This window comes from Gigantopelta aegis, chromosome 4, assembly GCF_016097555.1.
Source record: "Gigantopelta aegis isolate Gae_Host chromosome 4, Gae_host_genome, whole genome shotgun sequence".
In the NCBI taxonomy this organism is placed as follows: domain Eukaryota; kingdom Metazoa; phylum Mollusca; class Gastropoda; order Neomphalida; family Peltospiridae; genus Gigantopelta; species Gigantopelta aegis.
The window spans coordinates 97,360,917-97,383,348 of record NC_054702.1 but is presented as its reverse complement, the minus strand read 5'-3'; the positions used below and the strand labels follow the sequence as shown (position 1 = coordinate 97,383,348).

Here is a 22,432-nt window from a genome sequence, read left to right as displayed (position 1 = left end):
CTGTGGTATGTGCTATCCTGTCTGTGAGATGGTGCATATAAAAGATCCCTTGCTACTAATGGAAAAATGTACCTGGTTTCATCTTTAAGACTATATATATCAGAATTACCAAATGTTTGACATCCAATAGCCAATGATTAATAAATCAATGACAATGTGCTCAAAATAAACTTTTACCCTCCGTCCGCTCAAGCAAAAACCCTGGTAGTGAATATATGTATATATACAGGTTCTTTCTGACCAGTAAGGTTAGTCTGCAAAATTGCTGGCCAATCCAGTAACACATTGAACACACTGATTAGACCATGTACACACCTATGCACACAATATGACAGTTTTTTTTGTGCTAATAAATGAATGTTGTTTGTACTCTTAGGGACAGATATGAATGATTATAGAATGGTTTGTAAATAGACTAGCTGCCAATACCTTCTGAAGGATTATTACTACACAATCCCCAGAGAGCAATATCATTTCAGGGGCAATGATGCTTTACATCTACTTCCATAAATAAACTGACCACACAGGCCAATGAGTGCTTTGAATAATCCATAAATAGTGCAATAAAAATTTATTTTATGCAGAGATGGCAAATGTACAGGAAGAAAATATACAGTTACATGTACATGACCATGAAGAATTCTCAGACTTTCTTTTGATGGCACTCAATTAGATGGGACACTTACTAGACAAGTACAACAGATTCACATTATCTTGATCTTCACTGCATGAAGAATGATTCAGTGATTGCATAATTAATTCACCATAAAAAACTGAATAAGTAACAAGCTTTTGAACTGACTTCATCAATCGAACAGTAAGAGATAAAAACATTGTTTAGACCACTAGATCACACTGATATATTAATCATAAAATGTTGGCTGTCAATTTAAACATTTGGCAATCCAGTCTTAAAGAAAACCTGCTACACTTATCCATTAGCATAATAGTAATAGGGACAGATTGATGTACATACCAACATGTGGATACATTTTTATGACATTTTTATTACTAATTATTTATGCCTTTTCCATTAACTACCACAAATATATTACAATGTCTACAAAACTTCAATTTTCCCCCAACACATTAGTTTATTACTATATTTAAGATGGTCATAAACAAACTAATACGTACTCTCCCAAAACGGAAACACAAAAGTAGATTTTGTTTCCACTGGAAAGGTGAATTTAATGGCTGAACGGAAAACAGCAGAATGTTCACATCACATAAATATTCGCAGATGACAGTTGTCGATAATGTGACATTTAAAAAGTTAAAAGTTCAGTCATACTGGTATGGAGTTGAAATTAAAATAGTAAATACATGTATGTTCAAACAATTTAATTTTGCAATATGTTTGCTGAAATTCTAAGTGATCAAATAAAATATTTCAGGAAATGTTAACCTTCTGACTACTGCAGGTGAGATATCTCACCCAATCTCACACCAGACGACATACTGTACACTGTATACAGTGCATTCCCCAATTCATATTTCCAACCGTTTTGAACACAACACTCACCCAAAACAATTATATAATAGTAAACGGAACACAACTCAGTTTCCTGTATCTTTAGTTTTTGTTTTTTTCAATGGAAAATACCTTGAAATTTTGAGTTTTAAACGTGGTTTTCAACAAGTATTTTCGCTTGACAACAATGGTGACACATCGTGGTCATTTTCAGGTAACGATAGCTGATTGTGACAGTTAAACTGATAATAAATTTGATTGTTTTACCAACAACAAAAGTTACCAAATATTGGGATATGAATCGTAGTTAGGTTTTTTTTATAAACATTCTGGTCAGGAAACCACTGTTATTGGGAATAATGGACATAAATACTGGACAGCTGGCCACAAATGGCCGTAAGTAAACGCGGTAAGTGAGCGGTCATCATGTCATGTTTCTACTTTTGGTAACAGTGAACTTGATCTTCAACACAGAGGCGAAACATGAACTTGTTCAAGATGTCATGATCCTATTCCTATACTTGAGGTGGAGAAATAAGGCAAAAGAGTGGTGATGTCACGGTAACAGTGACCTTGATTTTCAACACAGAGGTGAAATGCAAACTCGTTCAACATATGATCCTATTTCTGTATTTGAAGTTTCATGAAATTTTTTAAAGCATGCAGTGATGTCGTATTTCTAATTGTGGTAACAGTGACCGTGACCTTTTACACAGATAAGCAAAACACGACCTTGTTTAAGATAACACTGTCCTATTCCTACATGTATATATGAAGTTGCATGAAAATCGGATGAGAAATGAACTTGCTACAGCAGTGACATCATTTCTAATTTTAGTAATCGTGTCCAGATATTTCATCAAGAAAGGCTAAGTTTGAAATAAATAGTGGTGACGTCATTGTGTCACATACATACTTGACAGGATAGACAGACCACGGCCTTTGTTACACCAGTTGTGGAGCACTGGCTGGAATGAGACATAGCCCAATTGGCCCACCGACGGGAATCGATTCTATCGGCTATTGGGTGTCAAACTAAGGCAGGGTTTAAGCTGTCGTTTGCCAAATCGGCAAATGCGAATTAATATTGAATTTGGCACAAATATTTCATTATCAAATCACCAAAAAGCTAATTCAAAAATCCTATTTCATTATCGTCCGCTATTTGTTATTGTGGAGTATTTGTTAATACATTAAAATGCATACAGGTCGGAAATAACTTTACAAGTTGGAAATAACAACTGTGAAGTAAATGCGAACACAGTATTAGTCTCGCTATTTGTTATTGTGGAGTATTTGTTAAAGCCACACACCCTAGTTCCATCCAGCGAAAATAAATTATAATTTGGTTAATCTACAAACCTGTAACACACTTAGATCACGTTTTTATCAAATGGAGTGAAAAAGCAGGTTTTATATCGATAAATACCATGGGAATCCCCATGTCCCAATTGCTTGAAATAATTTTGAAAGTTAGTATTCTGATGTCACCGGTCGATGTCGCTCGAAGCACAACAATGCCTACGTCACGACAAATTTCACAGAGTGCGCACAGACTTGGGGTGCGTTCTTTTCACCTCTCCTGGACATGTTCCAACTGTTCTGTCCTGGTTGTATCCCCTCTCCAGATATCATAAGACTTAGCAAAATTATTGGTTTTAAGGGTTTGTAATGTTTTGTATTGAGACACTTACTTGTCTGAACTTTACTGTTACTAAAAATGTTCACGAACTGTGAAGAAAAATCTCACAAATGAACAACAACAAATCTGATGTTGATTGCGCGAACCGTGCACGAGAAAACAAACCGAACCAAAATGATAACGGTCACGTGGTATACCAACATCTGTGACGTTTACACAGGAAGATTCCCTCTAAAAATAGATTGGACCTCGCTTGCTTAACTGTTTTTTCTCGATAGCACGTCTTGTGAAAAAATGCAAAAAATGCATTTCATGGTTTTACAAACATCAGGAGTACCAAAAAGCACTTCAGGTGAATGGAAATGTGTATTCTAAATAATAAAATGTAAGTAAAGTGCAATTTTATTTGTGAAAAATGGGGTTGAATAGCGAAAAACAACGCTGTAATGGTTAACAAATAACTAACTAGGGTGTGTCCCTTTAATACATTAAAACGCATACAGGTCGGAAATAACTTTACAAGTTGGAAATAACAACTGTGAAGTAAACGCGAACGCAGCATTAGTCTCTCTATTTGTTATTGTGGAGTATTTGTTAATACGTACATTAAAACGCATACAGGTCGGAAATAACTTTACAAATTGGAAATAACAACTGCATGTGAAGTAAACGCGAACGCAAAATTAGTCTCTCTATTTGTTATTTGTACATCTACTTTGCACATGCTTGTTTTTGAGTCACTTCCGTTGGATTCCATAACCGGCTTTATTTTTGTCAATCGGAATAGCTTGCTCCTTTTCGTTTCCTCCATGTGGCCGATGTCACGTGATTTCTAGCGTGCGGAAAAAGCCGACATGTCTCTCGATTGACTGTTCATGGAATACCACTTACCAGGTATATCATATAGGATCGTTAAAATGCTGATTAAACTGGTGAACTCTTATGTTTATTTTTGCTGAATATGTAACAATGTACTGTCATTACAACTCCTAGCAACAGCAATAAACTGGGTGCAGTAAGCCTCGGCAGACGATTGCGATTTAGTTGCATGTAATATTTTTGATTGTTGCACATATATAATTAGCAATTTTATCAATGCTTTCAAATGGCACAAGTTAAAATACATATATTAATGTGTTGTCATTGATGTCATATATATATATATATTTATATTTATAGCTCTACAAACAAATGTGCAAGACAAAACATCGACGCTTGGGGTATAGTCGTAACAATGTGAACGACTCCTTAAAGAACAAAGTTAGTTTGTTTTAAAACGGGGCAGAACTGATGGATACATTAAAGTAATTACTGGGTGTGGACACCCATATTCATTTAGAAATTATGGGTTAGAAATAAATTACTTTACAAAGAGCCTTAATTTTGTCATAATTTTTTTGGCGAATTGAAACCTAAATTTGGCTACAGATTTTTGGGTCAAATTAGCCAAATTGCTAATGTTTTAAGTCCAGCTTAAACCCTGCTAAGGTAACTGCAAACATGAAGTGATAAACATATAAAACTGGACCTCGGATGCCTATACTTGTAACTGTAGCTAGGAGTCATCCTAGCAGCTGGAAATGTTAGATCACACAAATGTGTGCATACTATAATGTCATCTTGTCTGGGTGTGGTCACAGTTATTGTCCAGGCCAGAGGTGATCCTGTGTAAAAACTGTTTGCTGGGTGCAATTTACCGTGTTGTTGAATGACAAGGTAAATTGTGCTACAGCATGTATAGGCATTCCAATGCAAAATGTGCATTGAAGTTACTAGGATGTCAATAGTTGCATTATCATAAAAAAATATCACTATTAATGTTAGATGTGCTTTGTGGGTGTTATTTTAATTTATTTACTTTTTTATTGAGCTGGTGCAACTCATCTTGGTGTACTTTTCAGCATGCAAATGCTAATTTCATGTTAAAGTGCTTCTTTTTCTTCTTTTTTTTGTTTGTTCCTTTAAAGTGTTTTAAAAGCATATTTTGATTAATACAGCATTGGAAATGGTCTCACAACTGTTTTTGTATGTTATTATATGTTTTATAGTAACCTCACTCATGCGATAGCAATAAATAAATAACTGAAAATCGGAAGGTGCATTTTTAGTGGAGTTCAGTTACATATACATGTACATGCCAATGTCTTTTTGCTTCAGGTTCAACACCACCTTTCACTTTCGCATTAATGTCAATACAATTTCTATGTTGAAAAAATAGTACAATGTCAAAAGTGCTGTCAGTGCTATTTTTAGGAAGTGCATTTGGTTTTTAACTTCCATGCAAAATAAATCAGCATACCACTTGCACAGCTGTTGTCATTTAGTACTAAGAATGACATGCTACTCCAAACCAATGGGTTATTTAAAACAAAGGTTGACATATTTGTAATAATCAAAGAAAGATTTGAAAAGGCGTATCAGTATTTTATATTATTTCCTAAAATGGACCATATATTAAACTTGTACAACAAGTAATTGCATGACAAATGGTGGTGTGGTGCCTTCAATAGTATCATTTTTTGGACCATTCTCTCTTCTGAACACACATAAAATTCTGTCATGGTGCACCTCCTTTGGTAAACTGTCAAACACAAAATGTACACCATTTAATCATCACTATTTTTAAGCAAACTGTACAGCAAGGCAAATAAACCTGCTGTATCTAGATCAATTCAGATCACCAGGACTGATTTTAACTGTAGCAACCTGATTCGTGACTTGGCTAAGATGAAGTGTCACTTAAAGCAGACAAAATGCTATATATATAAAAACACCCTAGCAAAACAAATCAGCAGCAAAGAAAAATGTGTTCAATCATATGATCATTAGGTGTCAAAAAAATGGTAATGGCAATATTTTATATGAAAAACAAAAAAGAAGAAACCCACTCATAATTTCTATGCAAGGCTTTCTTTTTTTCATATTACAAGTAATGTTCTTTTATATTCAGGATAACATGACATGCCATGTACATGATCGTTTATCCATATATTCAGTTATCTACATTGTTATGTACATGTATGTATCTAGTGGAAGGTTCCCAAATGTGTACACAAATCTGTAAATTTATTACTGAAAAGAGTTTGATGTATCAACAGTATTTGTAGTAATAATAGTTTCACTTCTATTTCATAGACCAGGTTTGGACACACACACACACACACACACACACACACATAAACGTTCAGTTAAAGTAAACATATTCCAATTTCATCAATTAAAAAAACTAAATTAAAATCAAAATTTTAAAAACTTCTGCATCAAGCACAAAATACGACTGAATGTTCAAAGTATATAAGTAAGCAATATATTATTAATGTTGTTTCTTTCGTTTCTCCACACAGACTGGTAAATTAAATGCTTTCAGACTGACTGAGCAACAACATGGCAATTGTTTATGTCTCTAACTGCAGATTAATCCATAATAAACAAGTTCTCCCCGCAGAATCCAACCATTCTTTTTACATTAGCATAATAAAATGGGACGCCAGCATGCATTAACATGACATTTTTCTTATTGGGTTAGCCCGATCAGCTGCTTTATGCACGTACTTTGTATAAGTCAATAACGCTGTCAATGGTGAAACGTTATTGTTGATTTCTTAGGACCTGTGTGTTTATAGCAATAATCACCTGGTATTGGAAAAGTCTGAATAACACCTTGTAGACAAGATTGATTGTAACGGTGTCATGCACTTGATTTACAAGTCCATTTAGAACATGAAAATATAACTTACAAAAATGTATTTATTTTCCTTCATTTTCTCTCTGTTCCAACAACTATGTACTTAAAACATTTTGAAGACTTAGATAATTAAATGTTAATATTACATTCAAAGTTTTTATCTCCAGCACACAGTAATAATAGCTTGCATGTAATCATAAAAATTGCCAAACAAGAAATATAGCATGAGACCTACATGTACCTAAACTGGATCTCTGTTAAAACTAGTTACGGTATTGTACCGGAAACTTTCGCCTACGTCTCGGTTACCATTACGGGATATGGATGCCGTTTCGTTCAAATAAAGTTGTAGTTGTATACATATTGAAGTTTCTTCACGACTGACACGCGTCAGGCACCATAAAGATGTCTTATGTATTGGTAAGCCCTTAAAATTCGCAATGTACAATATCGTCTGGCTATTCTTATCTCGTGACTACCATGTTGGTTGTAAGTAGTTTTCTCCGCTATTTTCTTCGGAGCACCACAGAAACTTTGTCGAGTAATATATATTTGTTTTTTTACATACATAAAATTATTTTTTAACTTTTGGTATTTTAAAACCGTATACTGTCCGAGATGAGCTCATGAGGAATATTTGGTGATCACTAATGGTAATACAGTGCTAATAATAACAATAAATTGATTAATTAAAGTCCAAGACTACACTACTAGCACAAAGTTAATATTATTTACAGTTCTTCATCTCAGATCTGAGATAAGACACTACAATAATGCACAAAATACACACTAATATTAATGACATTCTACCACTACACTACTAGCAAATGGCCAGCACTGTAAGTACTTTAAAAACAACTACGGTCGATGACGGTCACTTTTCGCACCCTTATTTTGGCTTTGTACACAATAAATATCCTACAGTAATGTCACTTGAAATCCATATTTCGTAAATAGTACGGTTTTTTTAATCATAAGATTTTCTTCAGAGTGAAGTGCAATAGTAATGTTAAAAAAAATAATAATAAAAAATTCTATAGCAAAAAATACATTTCGTCAAATATACCATAAAACTAAAATTACTCTAGTAGATAATATATTTTCATGTATGGATATTTCACATTCTCACGAGATTCTCGTATTATCTGTCATGGCTGTCGAAGAACGCTTTTAGTCGTGATAATTGTTAATCTGCATTGTATTAATTATATTTGCAACAACAATTAATTTAATATATATCAACGATATCGAGTAAGTGTTTCCAACAAAGTGTGAATGTTTTTTTTTACAGAACACTGAAGTTTGTTTTTGCTACACATGGGGTGTATGCCTCATCTCGTAGCGCTGAACAGAAGACTGTGTCGATGTCAGCGCTACGTTATCGTATCTATGTTAAAACCAGCTAAAATCTTTCTGACAATCCAAATATTTTTCATTATATGTATTCAATGTATTAAAACTCTGAATAAAACAAAACCTGTCCATCCAAGAAACTGGATAGATTTTCTGAGCTAAAATGTTTAATTCCTAATCAATTAACTTGCAAAAAAACATGACTTCTCCATCTGAACAACTGCTACAATGCCAACCAAATATTCGAAGACCAGACATTTCTGCAGTCTCTTCAATTTATCATCCATTAAAGGCTTTTGTACAAGATATCGGCGACACTATAATTTGCTTTATCTCCTGCGATATCTCCGCAGGAGATATTGCTTCTTATAATCTTGATTGGTCAAATTTTAATCACAAGACAATGTTTTGTTATGTCACTGTGTTTGTTTCAGCGCTAAACCTACCATTAGTGACGTCACGTCACTGCCGTTCTGCTAGTTAACAAGTCTACCACTGACATTCAACCCACATTACTGACATTGTTTACAACAGTCGCAAATGAAAAGAATGATAATGGATGATAAAAAGAATATACACACACACACACACACCCGAGTGTCTTGTGATATCATAATTTATCAGCACGAGTTGATAAAAGTATGAAATCCGAGGCTTGCAAACCTGGCAATTAATAAAGTGGCTACATTTAAGTATTATAAAAATAAAAAAATTTTTTTTAACAAAAATGACAGAAAACTGAATGTTCCACAGCATAAATAAATGTCATGTAAAAAACTAAAAATACTGTGGCTGATCGCCATGGTTGAATTATTTTGCCAGATTAATTAAGAATACATTTTGTAATGCTAATTATTAATTGAATCACATAAATAGGAATTAAAATTTTAAATTGTACACGAGTTCTTAAACCATTTATTACAACCTTCATCAGTAGTCAATAACACATTAGTTATCACTCACCGATGACAAACAAGTGATTGACAGATAAAATATTTGCTAATCTCCAACCTAATACTCATGTCAGGCTTTTTTTCATTTGTTGCCCCCACCAAAAGACATATTTCCATAACTTTCCATGACCCTACTTAAAATTTAAAAATATCTGAGGCCTAAAAAATAACATATGTAAATTACACATGACCCACATGTATGAACCCCATTAATGTTCTTATGCTTTGTGGTGAACAATCTGTTAGGGGCCGGTAAATAGCAGTTACTTAAATCTTTAGATGTTGTACCATGAGGTGGACCCCCAGCAACCCTGCTTCTGGATCTGTTCTTGTCACAATATCAAATCACACTAAAAATTTAGACTTTCATTTATACATTAAAAAAAACATAAAAGAAAAGTCTCTTTTACTCCAATAAATACTTCAAAGTAGAAGGTTTTTGGCAATTCTTTCCATGGAATTTTTTTAACTAATGTTTCATACTCCACCAGACATGGCCATTTTTATTACGGTCTCCTTCAAAAGTTGGGGCGAGGCATAGCCCAGTGGTACAGCGCTCGCTTGATGCATGGTCGGTTTCGGATCGATCCCCGTCAGTGGGCCCGTTGCGATATTTCTCGCTCCAGCCAGTGCACCACGACTGGTACATCAAAGGCCGTGGTATGTGCTATCCTGTATATGGGATGTGCATATAAAAGATCCCTTGCTGCTAATCGAAAAGAATAGCCCATGAAGTGATGACAGCGGGTTTCCTCTCTCAATATTTGTGTGGTCCTTAACCATATGTCTGACGCCATATAACCGTAAATAAAATGTGTTGAGTGTCGTTAAATAAAACATTTCCTTCCTTCAAAAGTTACAGAACTGTAATACATACACGTAGCCCTTGAAATATGCGGCAACAATCAGCAATGTCATCGCAAAAGCTATTTGGTTGATTTTTTTAAATGTTGCCATTCAGTGTAATTCAACTTGTTCTGGTACAGAAGCAAACAAAATTGAAATTTCATGAAAACAAGGCTACACAAATGATACATAGGAAGTTGGATCGCATTGCATACAACAAATTTGCTTTTGGTGCTGACAATCAAATTAATATATTGCTGCTGACACCCTAACCCCTTCAAGTAGCTGTCATCATCTGGCCTTGAATTTGGCAAATAAGAGGACAAGGCCATTTGGCCTCAACCAATTGAGATTTTGTGAGGGCATTATGGTCAAAAGGCAAGGCAACAAGGCAACCTTCAACACATGTATTAATATTTATAACACAACAGCACCCATTCAAATAAATAAGTGTGAACAATTTTATGTTTTTGTAATAAAACAACTTTTGGTTAGTCACGTTTGTATATGACCAATTACTATAATGCAAAATAAGGCACAGTCAGTTTGGCTGTAAGATTCAGTTTACGTTTCAGGTCACTGGAGCATGTGGCTAGGGCACTGTGGCAAATTGCTGCACGACTGCCATTAAATTCGACCCTGCATCTTCCAAAGCTTAATAATTACTTATCTTGTTTATTTACTCTTTAGACAATCTTTACATTTTAATGAATTAATGTTTAATGACACCCCAGCACAAAAATACACATTGGCTATTGGATGTCAAACATAGGCACCCCCTCCTGGTTCCAACAGGCCTGTTTACGTATCAGTGAAATCTCCAAAATATTATTAATTTTTTATTATTATTTTTATAAAATATATATAATGTCCAGTTTTTAAACATAAATATAAGACATTTAACAGTGTTTGAATTAATCATGAAGCAATTAAAAACATCATCGTTACACTTGAATACGACATATTATTTATTTGAACAAGTGAAAATACTGGCAGAAAAGTAAATTTCTAATTTTAGATGTACTTTTTCAGTGGACAAGTGGAAAATTCTGCTTATTTCTATCGCTGTTTAACTATTAGTATATTTTGTTTGACATGGCCTGTAATCATATCCTGTATGTCATTGTATTTTACAGTATGGTAATTTGGCTGTTACTGCCGTTGAATAATTCTCCCGTTGGTTGTACCCACCATGCCATGGTTTCATCAATGTTTGTTGCTAATATGGCAGTGACCAATAACATTTTCATCAATATTACTACAATGTTCATTGTAAATGTGACACGGTGCATGTATCTTTTTTTAATTGTCCGTTGATTTTACTTCCACATATTACAGTATTGTTGTCCGACAGTAACAGACCGGGTGTGTGTGTGTGTGTGTGTGTGTGTGTGTGTGTGTGTGTGTGTGTGTGTGTGTGTGTGTGTGTGTGTGTGTGTGTGTGTGTGTGTGTGTGTTCCAAAATGTTTATCAAAGTGTATTCAAAAACATATATGGTGGCAACAAAAGGCTTCATTATTAACATGATTAGCTGTCATTATAAACCTACAGCTCATTACAGCTAGGTTTTAACACTGGGTGATGATGTTCACAGAAAATACACGTAGTTACTGACAGGATGCTACCTTGAGGCACACCCATCTCTTAGGAGTGAGAATACGATATAGTGGATCCTAATCTTATTTTAAATATTCTGCCTTTTAAACATTTTGAAACAAAACCAAGAAGTTGACCTCTTAAGTCAAGCTGATGCCATAGAGGTCTTTTAATATCACATACTTCCAAGTGGTATTGTAAGCCTTCTCCAAATCAAAATTGACTGACGGGGAATATTTTGTTCAGTATATCGCGATTCAGAGATTGTTACACAATTTTAAAACATTAAAAAATAGTGGCTAAAAATGTCAATAATCAAGATTTTTAAAAAGTGTTGATAGTTTCCCTGCAAAAAATTTCAAGTCTTAACAAAATGATCAACCGTTCTATGTATGCATTTGAATCCACATGCTCCGCAAGGCTCAATGGGTAGGTGTAAACCACTTGCACCGACCAGTGATCCATAACTGGTTCAACAAAGGCCATGGTTTGTGCTATCCTGCCTGTGGGAAGCGCAAATAAAAGATCCCTTGCTGCTAATCGGAAAGAGTAGCCCATGTAGTGGTGACAGTGGGTTTCCTCTCAAAATCTGTGTGGTCCTTAACCATACGTCTGACGCCATATAACCGTAAATAAAAATGTGTTGAGTGTGTCGTTAAATAAAACATTTCTTTCTTTCTGAATCCACATTGCATATTATTCATAAATTTTTGGGACTCAAAATATGAAACAAATATACACTTGATCATTCCATGGTTTTACACAACTTTATTTGTTGGATCCTTACCAGGCTTGGGAGTAGGAATAATAATTGCTTTCCTCAAATCAGAATGAAAGTCACCAGAAAACCATATTTTATTAAAGATGTTTTAAAATAACCAATAGTTACACATGCAACTTGATTTGTGTGATTCTTACCAGGTTTAGGAATAGGAATAATAATTGTTTTCCTCAAATCAGAATGAAAGTCACTAGAAAACCAATTTTATTAAAAATGTTTAAAAATAACCAATAGTGATGATTGAGTTATGTGTTTTAATAAATGATAATGTATTTCATCTGGTTCTAGTGAAGTATCATGGGCTCTACATAGAGCGTCCTGCAACTCTTCCACAGAGAAGGGTCGGTGGTATAGAGCAGCATTCTCCGATGAAAAGTTAATAGGTTACTTTTCACCTTTATTTCTAAAAGATATAAAATTAGCTTTGCTGATCGATATATTGAAAGTCAAAGCAGAGTTAAATGTGAAAAGTTATCTGCCAACACATTTTTTTTTTTACACACCACAAACATTTAACACAGAGACAAAGACATTTTTTGTATTTGGACATTACAAACAGGGCTCGAAACTCACCAAAAAAAAAGGCGGCCCCAAAAATAGTAACGGATGCTGGCAAATTATGGTAAGAGAACCACGAGCAAAGATTTTAATGTGGAATACAAATATTAATAGTGGCTTAAATGTTACAGCTCTAAAGAAGATCGCCCACATAATAATATATAACGCCATTATTTTTTAAATATTTAAGTCGACCAAACGGGACATTGGTCGCATTTGGCAACCTGGCCACAGGCTGTTTTGAGCCCTGTACAAACATGGAGGATGATGAGACGAATGGTGAAACCGCAGTATTTCCATTTCAGTATGGGACTACTTGACAGATCCATGCTCCACACTTGCTGTCAGATGAGCAATCTCGGTATCACCCGAGCCCAGAGTATACTGAACCTGCAGTGTATGCATGCCGGGTAATGATCTCCCATGTGGGGTCATACACTTGGGAGACACACCCATAATCGTACCCGTGAAGTGGGTGAAACTCGGGTGTGTGAACGTAGCGGTGTACTCATTCTGGATTGGAACTGGTACTGGCATGAAAAATGTCCCATTGAGACATGATATCTGTTCCATTGACAGACAAATGATGAACAGTGTTACTGGTTTCTTTCCCTTAGATTTTGAGGATCATATTCCAGACAGAATTTATTTAAGTTTCAGAATTCAACTTGAGACGCAATTTCTTCAAAATGATTTCTTACTGTTTGATCTCTCTATGAGCATCCTAGCAATGGGATTGGCATTCAGGTTATGCCTGATAGGTTCCTGTTTAACCCGCTTAAGGACCCTGTTTCATTCTTTGTACATGCATATCTGTAAATGTCATGAAACCATGGTTTACTGAAACATTTCAGTAAAGCACTGCCAAAGTCTTAGAAATAGTTTCTTCTGCACTGCCTTTCAAAATGGAAGTGCACAAAGCATAGGATTGTCAGCATCGGTCTTGGCAAATTGTTGCAGATGAGTGCTGCAGAGTTGCTGAAAGCGATCCCAATTTGCCTTTCCCCAGCTTCCACCTCTGGACCTTTTCAATAGATAGTAACTAGTCCATCATTCTCCAAAATAATTTTAAAGTGTTCACTACCAAAAGGGTCTGGACCTACTCTCCAGAAGAAATTTACTAACAATGATTAAAAATTCACTGGCCCTACTTTACTTTAAAGTAAATACAATTTTACTAATAGTAATAATCAGATATGTCACGTAAAGAGGGAGATAGAGCTTAAAAAGACTAAGGAGTGGGGCCAGGATATTTGTATTTACAAAATATACTTAAATACAGTATTTGACGACATTTTTTTCACTAGCCATCGGGCATGGTAATAGTAGATATTTACTAGCCCAACACTGAATATCACTAGCCACGGGAGTGGGGCTACCATAATCTAGAAGCCCTGATTAAACTTTAAAAATTACAGAAACCCAGTTATTTTGTAACAAAATAATTATTACATAAAATTATTTTGCCAAATTAAAATACAATTTGCTAACTGTTTCTAAAATTCGCAATTGGCAAGTACACTCATATCACCTTAGTCTGCGCGGCACAAAAGTCTGTGCATGTTAATTACATTACATTACATCTTAAAACAAGTGTTGGGGTATGTTTGTAAACAAATAAACAATGTTAATTTAATTAACAAAACTGTTGTTAAAACAAACACATCTTGATTGTGAATATATGTATAAAACTGGTTGGTAACAATTTTATTGAAAAACTCTGAATTATTGCATTAAAAGTATACTTTAGCCAGCCTCGATCAATGTGTTTTTGTATCACCTGTCAACATGTGTCTGTCAACGCTGTAATGATCAACCTTGTATATCAACTTACACAAGTTTACATAGAAGCTTCAATACATACCTTATTGTAATTTATGAATCCATAAATGAAATGAATGTCTTATCTTAACATAAACATCCAAGCATACTTTGAATTTCCCGCCAAGTGACACAATGCAAAATGGCTGCACACAAACTTTGAAGATTGTACTTACAGCATATGGCCTATTTTAGCTACAATCTGTTTCAAAAGTATCATTGATTGTCCTATATGTCTAACAAACACTATTTGTGCTCATTTACACAGTTAATAACAGACAACTTTTGTTGAATAATGATAAAAAAAAATATGACATTGGCTTTTTTATATTGTCATTTTAAGGAGTATGGAATACCATTTATATTTATCTCATTTGCACAATCTAAATGTTTCTGAAACAGACTATAACAGGAAGTATTTGTTGTTTAGAACTTATAAAATGTTGGGTCGATTATTTGTTGCGGTTTTATGTAAACATTAGCAGCAGAAGTGGTTGTTTTATTGTTTGCTGTGCAGACTTATGTGCCGTCATGCAGGCCAGTAAATTCAGGGGGTCCCTCTGAAAATGCACTCATTACTTGAGTTTAAAAAAACATTAAAATTAAAATAACTAAAGAAATATTTTAACTTTAAAATGTAACACAAATGCTTAGGTGCGCAGACTTAGGTGCCACCAGTGTGTACCAGAGCTAGCCCTGGACATTTATCATTAAATAAAACTAAGTCATTTTTGAAAATTAAGTCTTCAAATTATTTACCTCTAATGTTTACATCCTCACATCCACACAAAGTATGTTGAGCATTAAAATCTTCCATAATAACAAGCATTCTGAGAGTACTGCTAAATCATACATGTCCCCTAACAGGCACAACAAACTGTGATATCTCCTAAATTCAATGGCCATAACTGTGAAAATTGAGTAAATCACTATAGAAGTTAAACTTAATCTGTAACAGAACATGATAAAGCTATACATAAAATTTTAGCTCAATATATATCAAGGCATTGTGAAAAAAACATCCTGAAAATTATGTGGTACAGACAGATGGAGATGAAATCTATGGCAGCTATTTCTTCATTTTTTAGCTTTTATTTTTATGAAATGTCATGCTTAAGGATATATTTACTTTGAACAGCAGATCATATATACAGGCCCTAATCTAGAATTGAAAAATTAGGAGAAGTGACTTCTTCCTTCCGAGAATAAAAGGGAGAAGTTTGATAACAATAAGCAAAGTGAACATTTATTGGTACATTTCATAATGTTTTGCCAGTTTCTTGCATAATATCTGAAAAATTCTGAAGTTTACACTCGGTTCTAGTTGTAATATTTACATATAAAATACTACTTCCGGTAATATAATTTAAACAAAACAGTTGTATGTTTTAATAAAATTGTGATATTATTAAATAGTTGATACTGTGCCGTTATGTTAAAATTAAAGTATTACTTAGTATTTTCTGGAAATGAATGTGGCCAAGGGTTAAGAACTCTTGACTGGTCATGCCATACAGTGCGACACGAGTCTCTTTGAGAAAAAAATAGCCCGGTTTACGGATGTATGATATATCTGAAGAATGTCAACATTATAGACTATGACATGTATTTAATCTCTTCACAACAGAAACTAGCATGAGTATTAACATTTGTTGGTTGATTTTGATAATAAATTGAACAAGGTAAATTTAAAACATATTACAGTGCATATAAACCATTTCCCGTTAATAGGTCGGTTCACGTTACTCGAGGATACAGATTACAGTCTGGCGCCAAAGTAAAAACACTGGCCAACATACAGCGACAAGGTGCCAAGTGAGCTATGACAATAAACTGGGTCTTGACGTCTGTTGTGTGATTTCGTTTTTGAAATCGGATTAGGTCCAGAATATTACAGCAACTTCGACTTCTTACTACTGCTAATAACTTGTCGACTTTAGGCAAAAAAAAACTGTTTGTAGTATGCAATCTTTTTAATTGCTGTCACAAGGACGTAGTAAAATTAAGTTTTCAACGGCACTTGATTGTCACTGCAAAATTATCTGAATTTCAAGGACTGGATACAGGCATTGAAATAAACAGTGTCTGGTAAGCCATTTACAATTACAGGTCACCACAAAATACAGGTCTGATAACACATTCATCAAGTTTAAAATTAACATTATTACTACTATAAAATCCCATAGCAGATACACTAATACAATGTATTAATATCACTGTTCATATTGTACTTATGCATCAATGTATATTTAATAAAAATCACCATTGATCACAAGTTCTGGGGTGTAGTTTTTGTTTAAATAAGATTTTGTGGAGAATGATGTACCATTCTCAATTTTTGACATATATAATATATACCTCCCGGCAACTTGAAGAACCATTTTCGACTTAACCTTCTGAGTACTGCAGGCGAGATATCTCACCCGACGTCATGTTAGTCGATATACTGTACACTGTATACAGTGCATTCCCCAATTCATATTTCCCGCCATTTTGCACACGACACTCACCGGAAATATAATTAAAGACAAAATTATTATTTTTCAAAATGGTGGCTTTTGTTTTGATTTTTTTCAATTGAAAATACCTTGAAATTTTGAGTTCAAAAAGTTGTTTTCAGTAAGTATTTTCGCTTGACAACAATGGCGGCACGTCGCGGTCATTTTCAGGGATCAATAGCTGATTGTGACAGCTAATTTGATAATAAATTTGATCGTTTTACCAACAACGAAAATTACCAAATATTGCAATATGAATCGTAGTTCGGGTTTTAAAACAAATTCTGGTCAGAAAACCACTGATATAGGGAATAATGGACATAAATACTGGACAGCTGGCCACAAATGCCCGTAAGTAAACGCAACTTTTTAGATTTTTTGCCTAATTTTAATCACCATTAGCCGATCTAAAATTATAAAAATTACAAAAAAAAGACACGAAAATAATACTTACCGATTCATATATGAACTTTATTTCATGTATTTATAAAACATTTAAGTGAATATATGCGAGTAAAAATTATCAACGTGGTTTTTGTTAAAAATTAATCTAGTAGTCTAAAGGTTAATTCGATACCTGCAATATTTAGTTAAAATGGAAGAAAGGAAGGAAATAGTTTGTTTAACGACGCACTCAACACACTTTTTATGGTTATATGGCGTCGGACATATGGTTAAAGACCATACAGATATTGAGGGAGGAAACCCGCTGTCACCACTTCATGGGCTACTCTTTTCGATTAGCAGCAAGGGATGTTTTATATGCACCATCCTACAGACAAGATTGTACATACCACGGCCTTTGTTACACCAGTTGTGGAGCACTGGCTGGAATGAGAAATAGCCCAATGGGTCCACTGACGGGGATCAACCCTAGACCGACTGTGCATTGAGCGAACACTTTACCACTGGGCTACGTCCCGCCCTAGTCAAAATGAAGCTATGAATTATTGTTACACACATGAAAAACCATATTGTGACAACAAAGAAAATTAAATAAATAGTTTTTATGACATCAACAAAATTTTACCAAATTTACAATGTTTCAGTTTCAGGAAACACTTCAAAAAAAATTAATATTTCAAAAAAAGCAATACAGACCGAGTCATACATCCACCTCACAACAAATCAGCTGTAAACTTTTAATGGTATTCATACCCTTTGATGTGATTAAAAAAACAACAACAAAAAAACAAACAAACAACAACTATATCCTCCAATTTTGGTATCTTGCTGACCTCATTAATAAGTCTCCACTGCTAATAAATGTCAATCATTAAGTCCTGGACAACAATCTCATTGTGGGCTCCAAAAATCATACAATTAATAAATGGTCTCAAATTAAAGCTGAATTATTGTAAAAGTGTGGAAACTAAATATTTACCGAACTTTTACCTCTGGTTGGTCCGATTGACATGACCTGATGCTAATTGTATAATGAAATGTGACCCAATCACAATGATCATTAATAGATTAAATTAGTCTGTGATCAGTATTTATTTTTTCCAATGAGATCTGAAATGGTTGGTTTACACGAATATAAATCATTATGCTTTTATCCATGTTAATCTCAAGTTTTCAATTAACTGTTGAAGAAAGTCAATACTTTACTTGTAAGTCCAATAAGTTATGGTATCAAATTTCCAAATTACCTTCAAGAAATACTCCCTATTTTAACATTAACTTCTAAAATCTAAAAAAAAAAAAAAAAGAAGATGCAAAGACTGCTTCCCATTCCAACGAAATGAATTTTGAGTCTTGCAACATATTTATGTATTTTTATCTAGTATTTGCTAGAAAGTACTACCAAATGGACCATATAAAGCCAAATAAATATTTAAATATAAAACCCAATAATAGCAAATGATGAAATAGTTATTACTAATATGAAAAGGAAAGAAGGAGGTGTGTGTGTGTGTGGGGGGGGGGGGGGGGGTTGAAATCAAGGACTAAAATGTAAAGTGAAAATATACTAAGTACTGAAACTGGTGAAAGAAATTGAAGATTGACAAATTTATGGATGAACAAACATAGGATTCAGGATTAGCCTGTATGCTGAATGAATGATGAAGAAATGACACTTAAATCCTAACCTGGATAGGAGCTGATCCAGGCATTGTGGAATAGGCACTGTTCCACTCATCTTTCTCTTCCTCCCAAGGAAATTTATTTCGACCTCTTCCAGCACTCATGAATCGTCTGGGAACAGGTGTTGGAGTTTCCGGTGCAGATGGGGTATTTCTTGCCGAACTGTTTACAGATTCCAGTTCCATATGAGGGTCAGTTCGACTTGACCTTGCTGAACCTGTGCCACTGACAGACAGAATCCATTCGACATCAGCTCCCTGTGTCAGAGTGGATGACCGCTGAGTTGCTGAAGATGGAATGGGTGTGGCATACTCCACCAGGCCATCAGTGTTCAGTCTGGGCAACTGTTTGCGTGCTAGTCGTGCCTGTACAGCAGCCATAAGCCCTTCTCCATCAGAGCTTAACTCAACCTGGTCAACAACCTGCACCAAAGGCTGCAGATGGCCAGAACCCATTGCCTGGGCAAGGACGGAAAAGCATTCCAACGCAGCTTGACGTACTTGGCGCTTGCTGTCTGTCAGGCATGGACCAATGAATTGACAAATGGCTGCTAGATCAAACTCGTAACTAGGAAATGTTAACAGCGATGCGATGATGATATTTATAGTTTCTTGCCGAACGCGCGAGTTTTTGTGATGAAGATGCTCCGCTATCACAGCTAATACTGGCTTGGCAGAGTAGCTCTGCATCATTTTGATAGCAACCATCATAACTGCTTGGCGTATAACAATTTTATTGTCATACATTCTTTTGGCAAGGGCCGAGATCAAAGGTCGTAGGAACTGTTTCACATTTTGTCCTAGTTTCTCAACTAATGAACATAAGATTTCCAATGTCACTGTTGGAATTTTAAAGTTTGGATCATCTAACAGATTGTTCAAAAAGCTAATAAAAGCAAGCATGTGCGGCATCAAGTATGTGTTTAATTCTGCATTATTCAATTCTTTCATGATTCGCTTTAGATCTTCGACAGCCTGTGCCCGTGTTCTGAAATTTTCTTGATCATTTATGTGGTTCATTACATGACTAGGTACAATACCAAATTCATAGCTGTCCGTCTCTCTACCATTTGCAAATCCACCGACACTGGAAAATTCATTTCTGTTATAAGGATTTCCAGCTCCTGAATAAAACTCATTTCTAGGAAATGACGTGTTTGATTCTTTTCTTGAATATGATGCATGCACGTTGTTTCTTGGGGTATTAGAATTTGAGTTTGTGTTTGAAACCGATCTTGGGGTCTCAATCACTATCGTGTCGGAGATATCTGCAAGCTGCAAATAATATTTTCTTAATGGTGCCGACAACTTTTGAATATAGTTTCTGAATTTTTTTTCCCCAACAAGTTCTTCTATCTTGCGCAGGGTAAAAAGGGATGAATCTTGTAGATTGTCTTCAGCAGATGTGTCAAATAATTTTTTGCAAAGAGATTGAATGATGTCATAGAAATTCTCATGTGCAAATTCTTTTGTCAAGATCACTGGTAATGCTGAAATGGTTTCTTTCATAACTTTTGTATCCTCATTTTCAAGTCCAATCTTTACAATTGACTGTATCAAAGCTGGTACATTCTGAGTGTATTTTAGATATAAATGTAGGGTTTGGATGACCGCTCGTTTGACACAAATTTTTGGATCTCCTATGTTTGGAATTAACTTCCAAACAACCAACGTCATGCATTCGTCCAGATCGTCCTCTGCACGAGGTATTACTTCGTTGAGCAGCTGAATGCATTTTAAACGAATATCCCAGTTGGAATCCGACAATGCATGTGTTAAACCTTTAAAAATTGAACATGGGTCATCGAAGGGCAAACGTCCACTTGTTCTTTTAACGGTAATAATCAACTGTTCTAAAGTATCGAACCTATTTTGTGAGCTATTATCATATAATCGATCAAGAACTTCATCTTCTTCCATATTCCAATGTCCAGAACTACTCGATTTCAGGATCGCAGCTTCGTGGACAGGAAACTTGGCAACTTGAATTCTAGCCATTAACTACGATCACATGCAAATCTAAGTAAAATGTGCTCTGCTACCTTGGTCCTCTGCTTTGTTGGCATATTCCCCTTTTGTAATAAGGGATGTGATTAGTAATCAAACCATATCTATGACTGTAAAATGTGACATCTTCTAATCGCTGAAATGTCATAAAATGGCCGACACTCTCCACAACAACAAAACTGTGGTCATCACGTGACTCGCAAAATATCGCAACCTTTTTCACTTCCGGTACATAACCGCTCGGTCTGGGATCGTTCAACAATTACGTAATGCAAGTAACGCTTTTAACGTGTATTATTAATGTATGCATAGCCTATTCCATAACCACCATTATGTCTTACGTAATTATTATAATAAAATCGTAGTCGTTTTAATTATTCTTGATTTAATTAAATAGTATTTTTGATTTCAAAACACTTTTCCATTTCTTAAATTATAAATTCAAGTAAGCATTATAACAGAGCTAGTCCTGACAGTAACACACGTGTACCATGTACAAGCATTTTTATTTATTTATTTATTCCAGTTTGTTTTCACGTAAAAACAACAACAACAAATAAGTGTTTCGAAAACAACAAAAATGTTATGGATAGGCCTATTTTACGTGTAATTTGTTAAAACGTTGGTCAATATATTACCACGGCGTTGAAGGGACATAGAACAAAATTATTTAAAGCGTGCCCACGAGTTATTAAAGCGTGAGCACGAGTTATTAAGGCGTGCACATGAGTTATTAAAGATTACGCCCAAGCTTTGACGCCATTGAGAAATGGACAAACTTGGAGAGTTCCTGTTAAAAGATCGCGGCAGCACGATTTGATTGTATTCTTTTCTCCGAAAGAGTGAAAGGTCTCTCAATAATCACTTCAAATGGCGAACCGAAAGTACAATGCCATGATTTTTAGCATATGTCATATCTACATAGTTGAAACCGAGACTGAAGTATCCTCGAATGAGAACGCATCTTTTTTCCATATCATCCACCCTCTGTACCTGCTGGAATATTCAACCGCTCATCTTTTTAATACTGTACGTGCATGTTTACCAAAAATGCGTACAATACTAACTTTAATCACAACTTGTGCGCACGCTTTAATAACTCGTGCGTACGCTTTAATAACTCGTGCGCAC

The 22,432-nt window shown here is 34.9% G+C and overlaps 1 protein-coding gene across 4 annotated transcripts in view; it reads right to left on the bottom strand.

Annotated features, from left to right (window-relative positions):
- LOC121371516 (TOG array regulator of axonemal microtubules protein 1-like) overlaps window positions 1-21,453 on the bottom strand; it is an 86,916-nt gene extending 65,463 nt beyond the window's left edge. For all 4 annotated transcript variants that reach the window (XM_041497457.1, XM_041497461.1, XM_041497459.1 and 1 more), the window contains exon 1: window positions 19,301-21,453. In XM_041497457.1, coding sequence (XP_041353391.1) covers window positions 19,301-21,292 — 1,992 coding nt within the window. In that variant the 5' untranslated portion in view covers window positions 21,293-21,453. The remainder of the gene's footprint in view (window positions 1-19,300) is intronic.
- Between the last annotated feature and the right edge of the window lie 979 nt (window positions 21,454-22,432).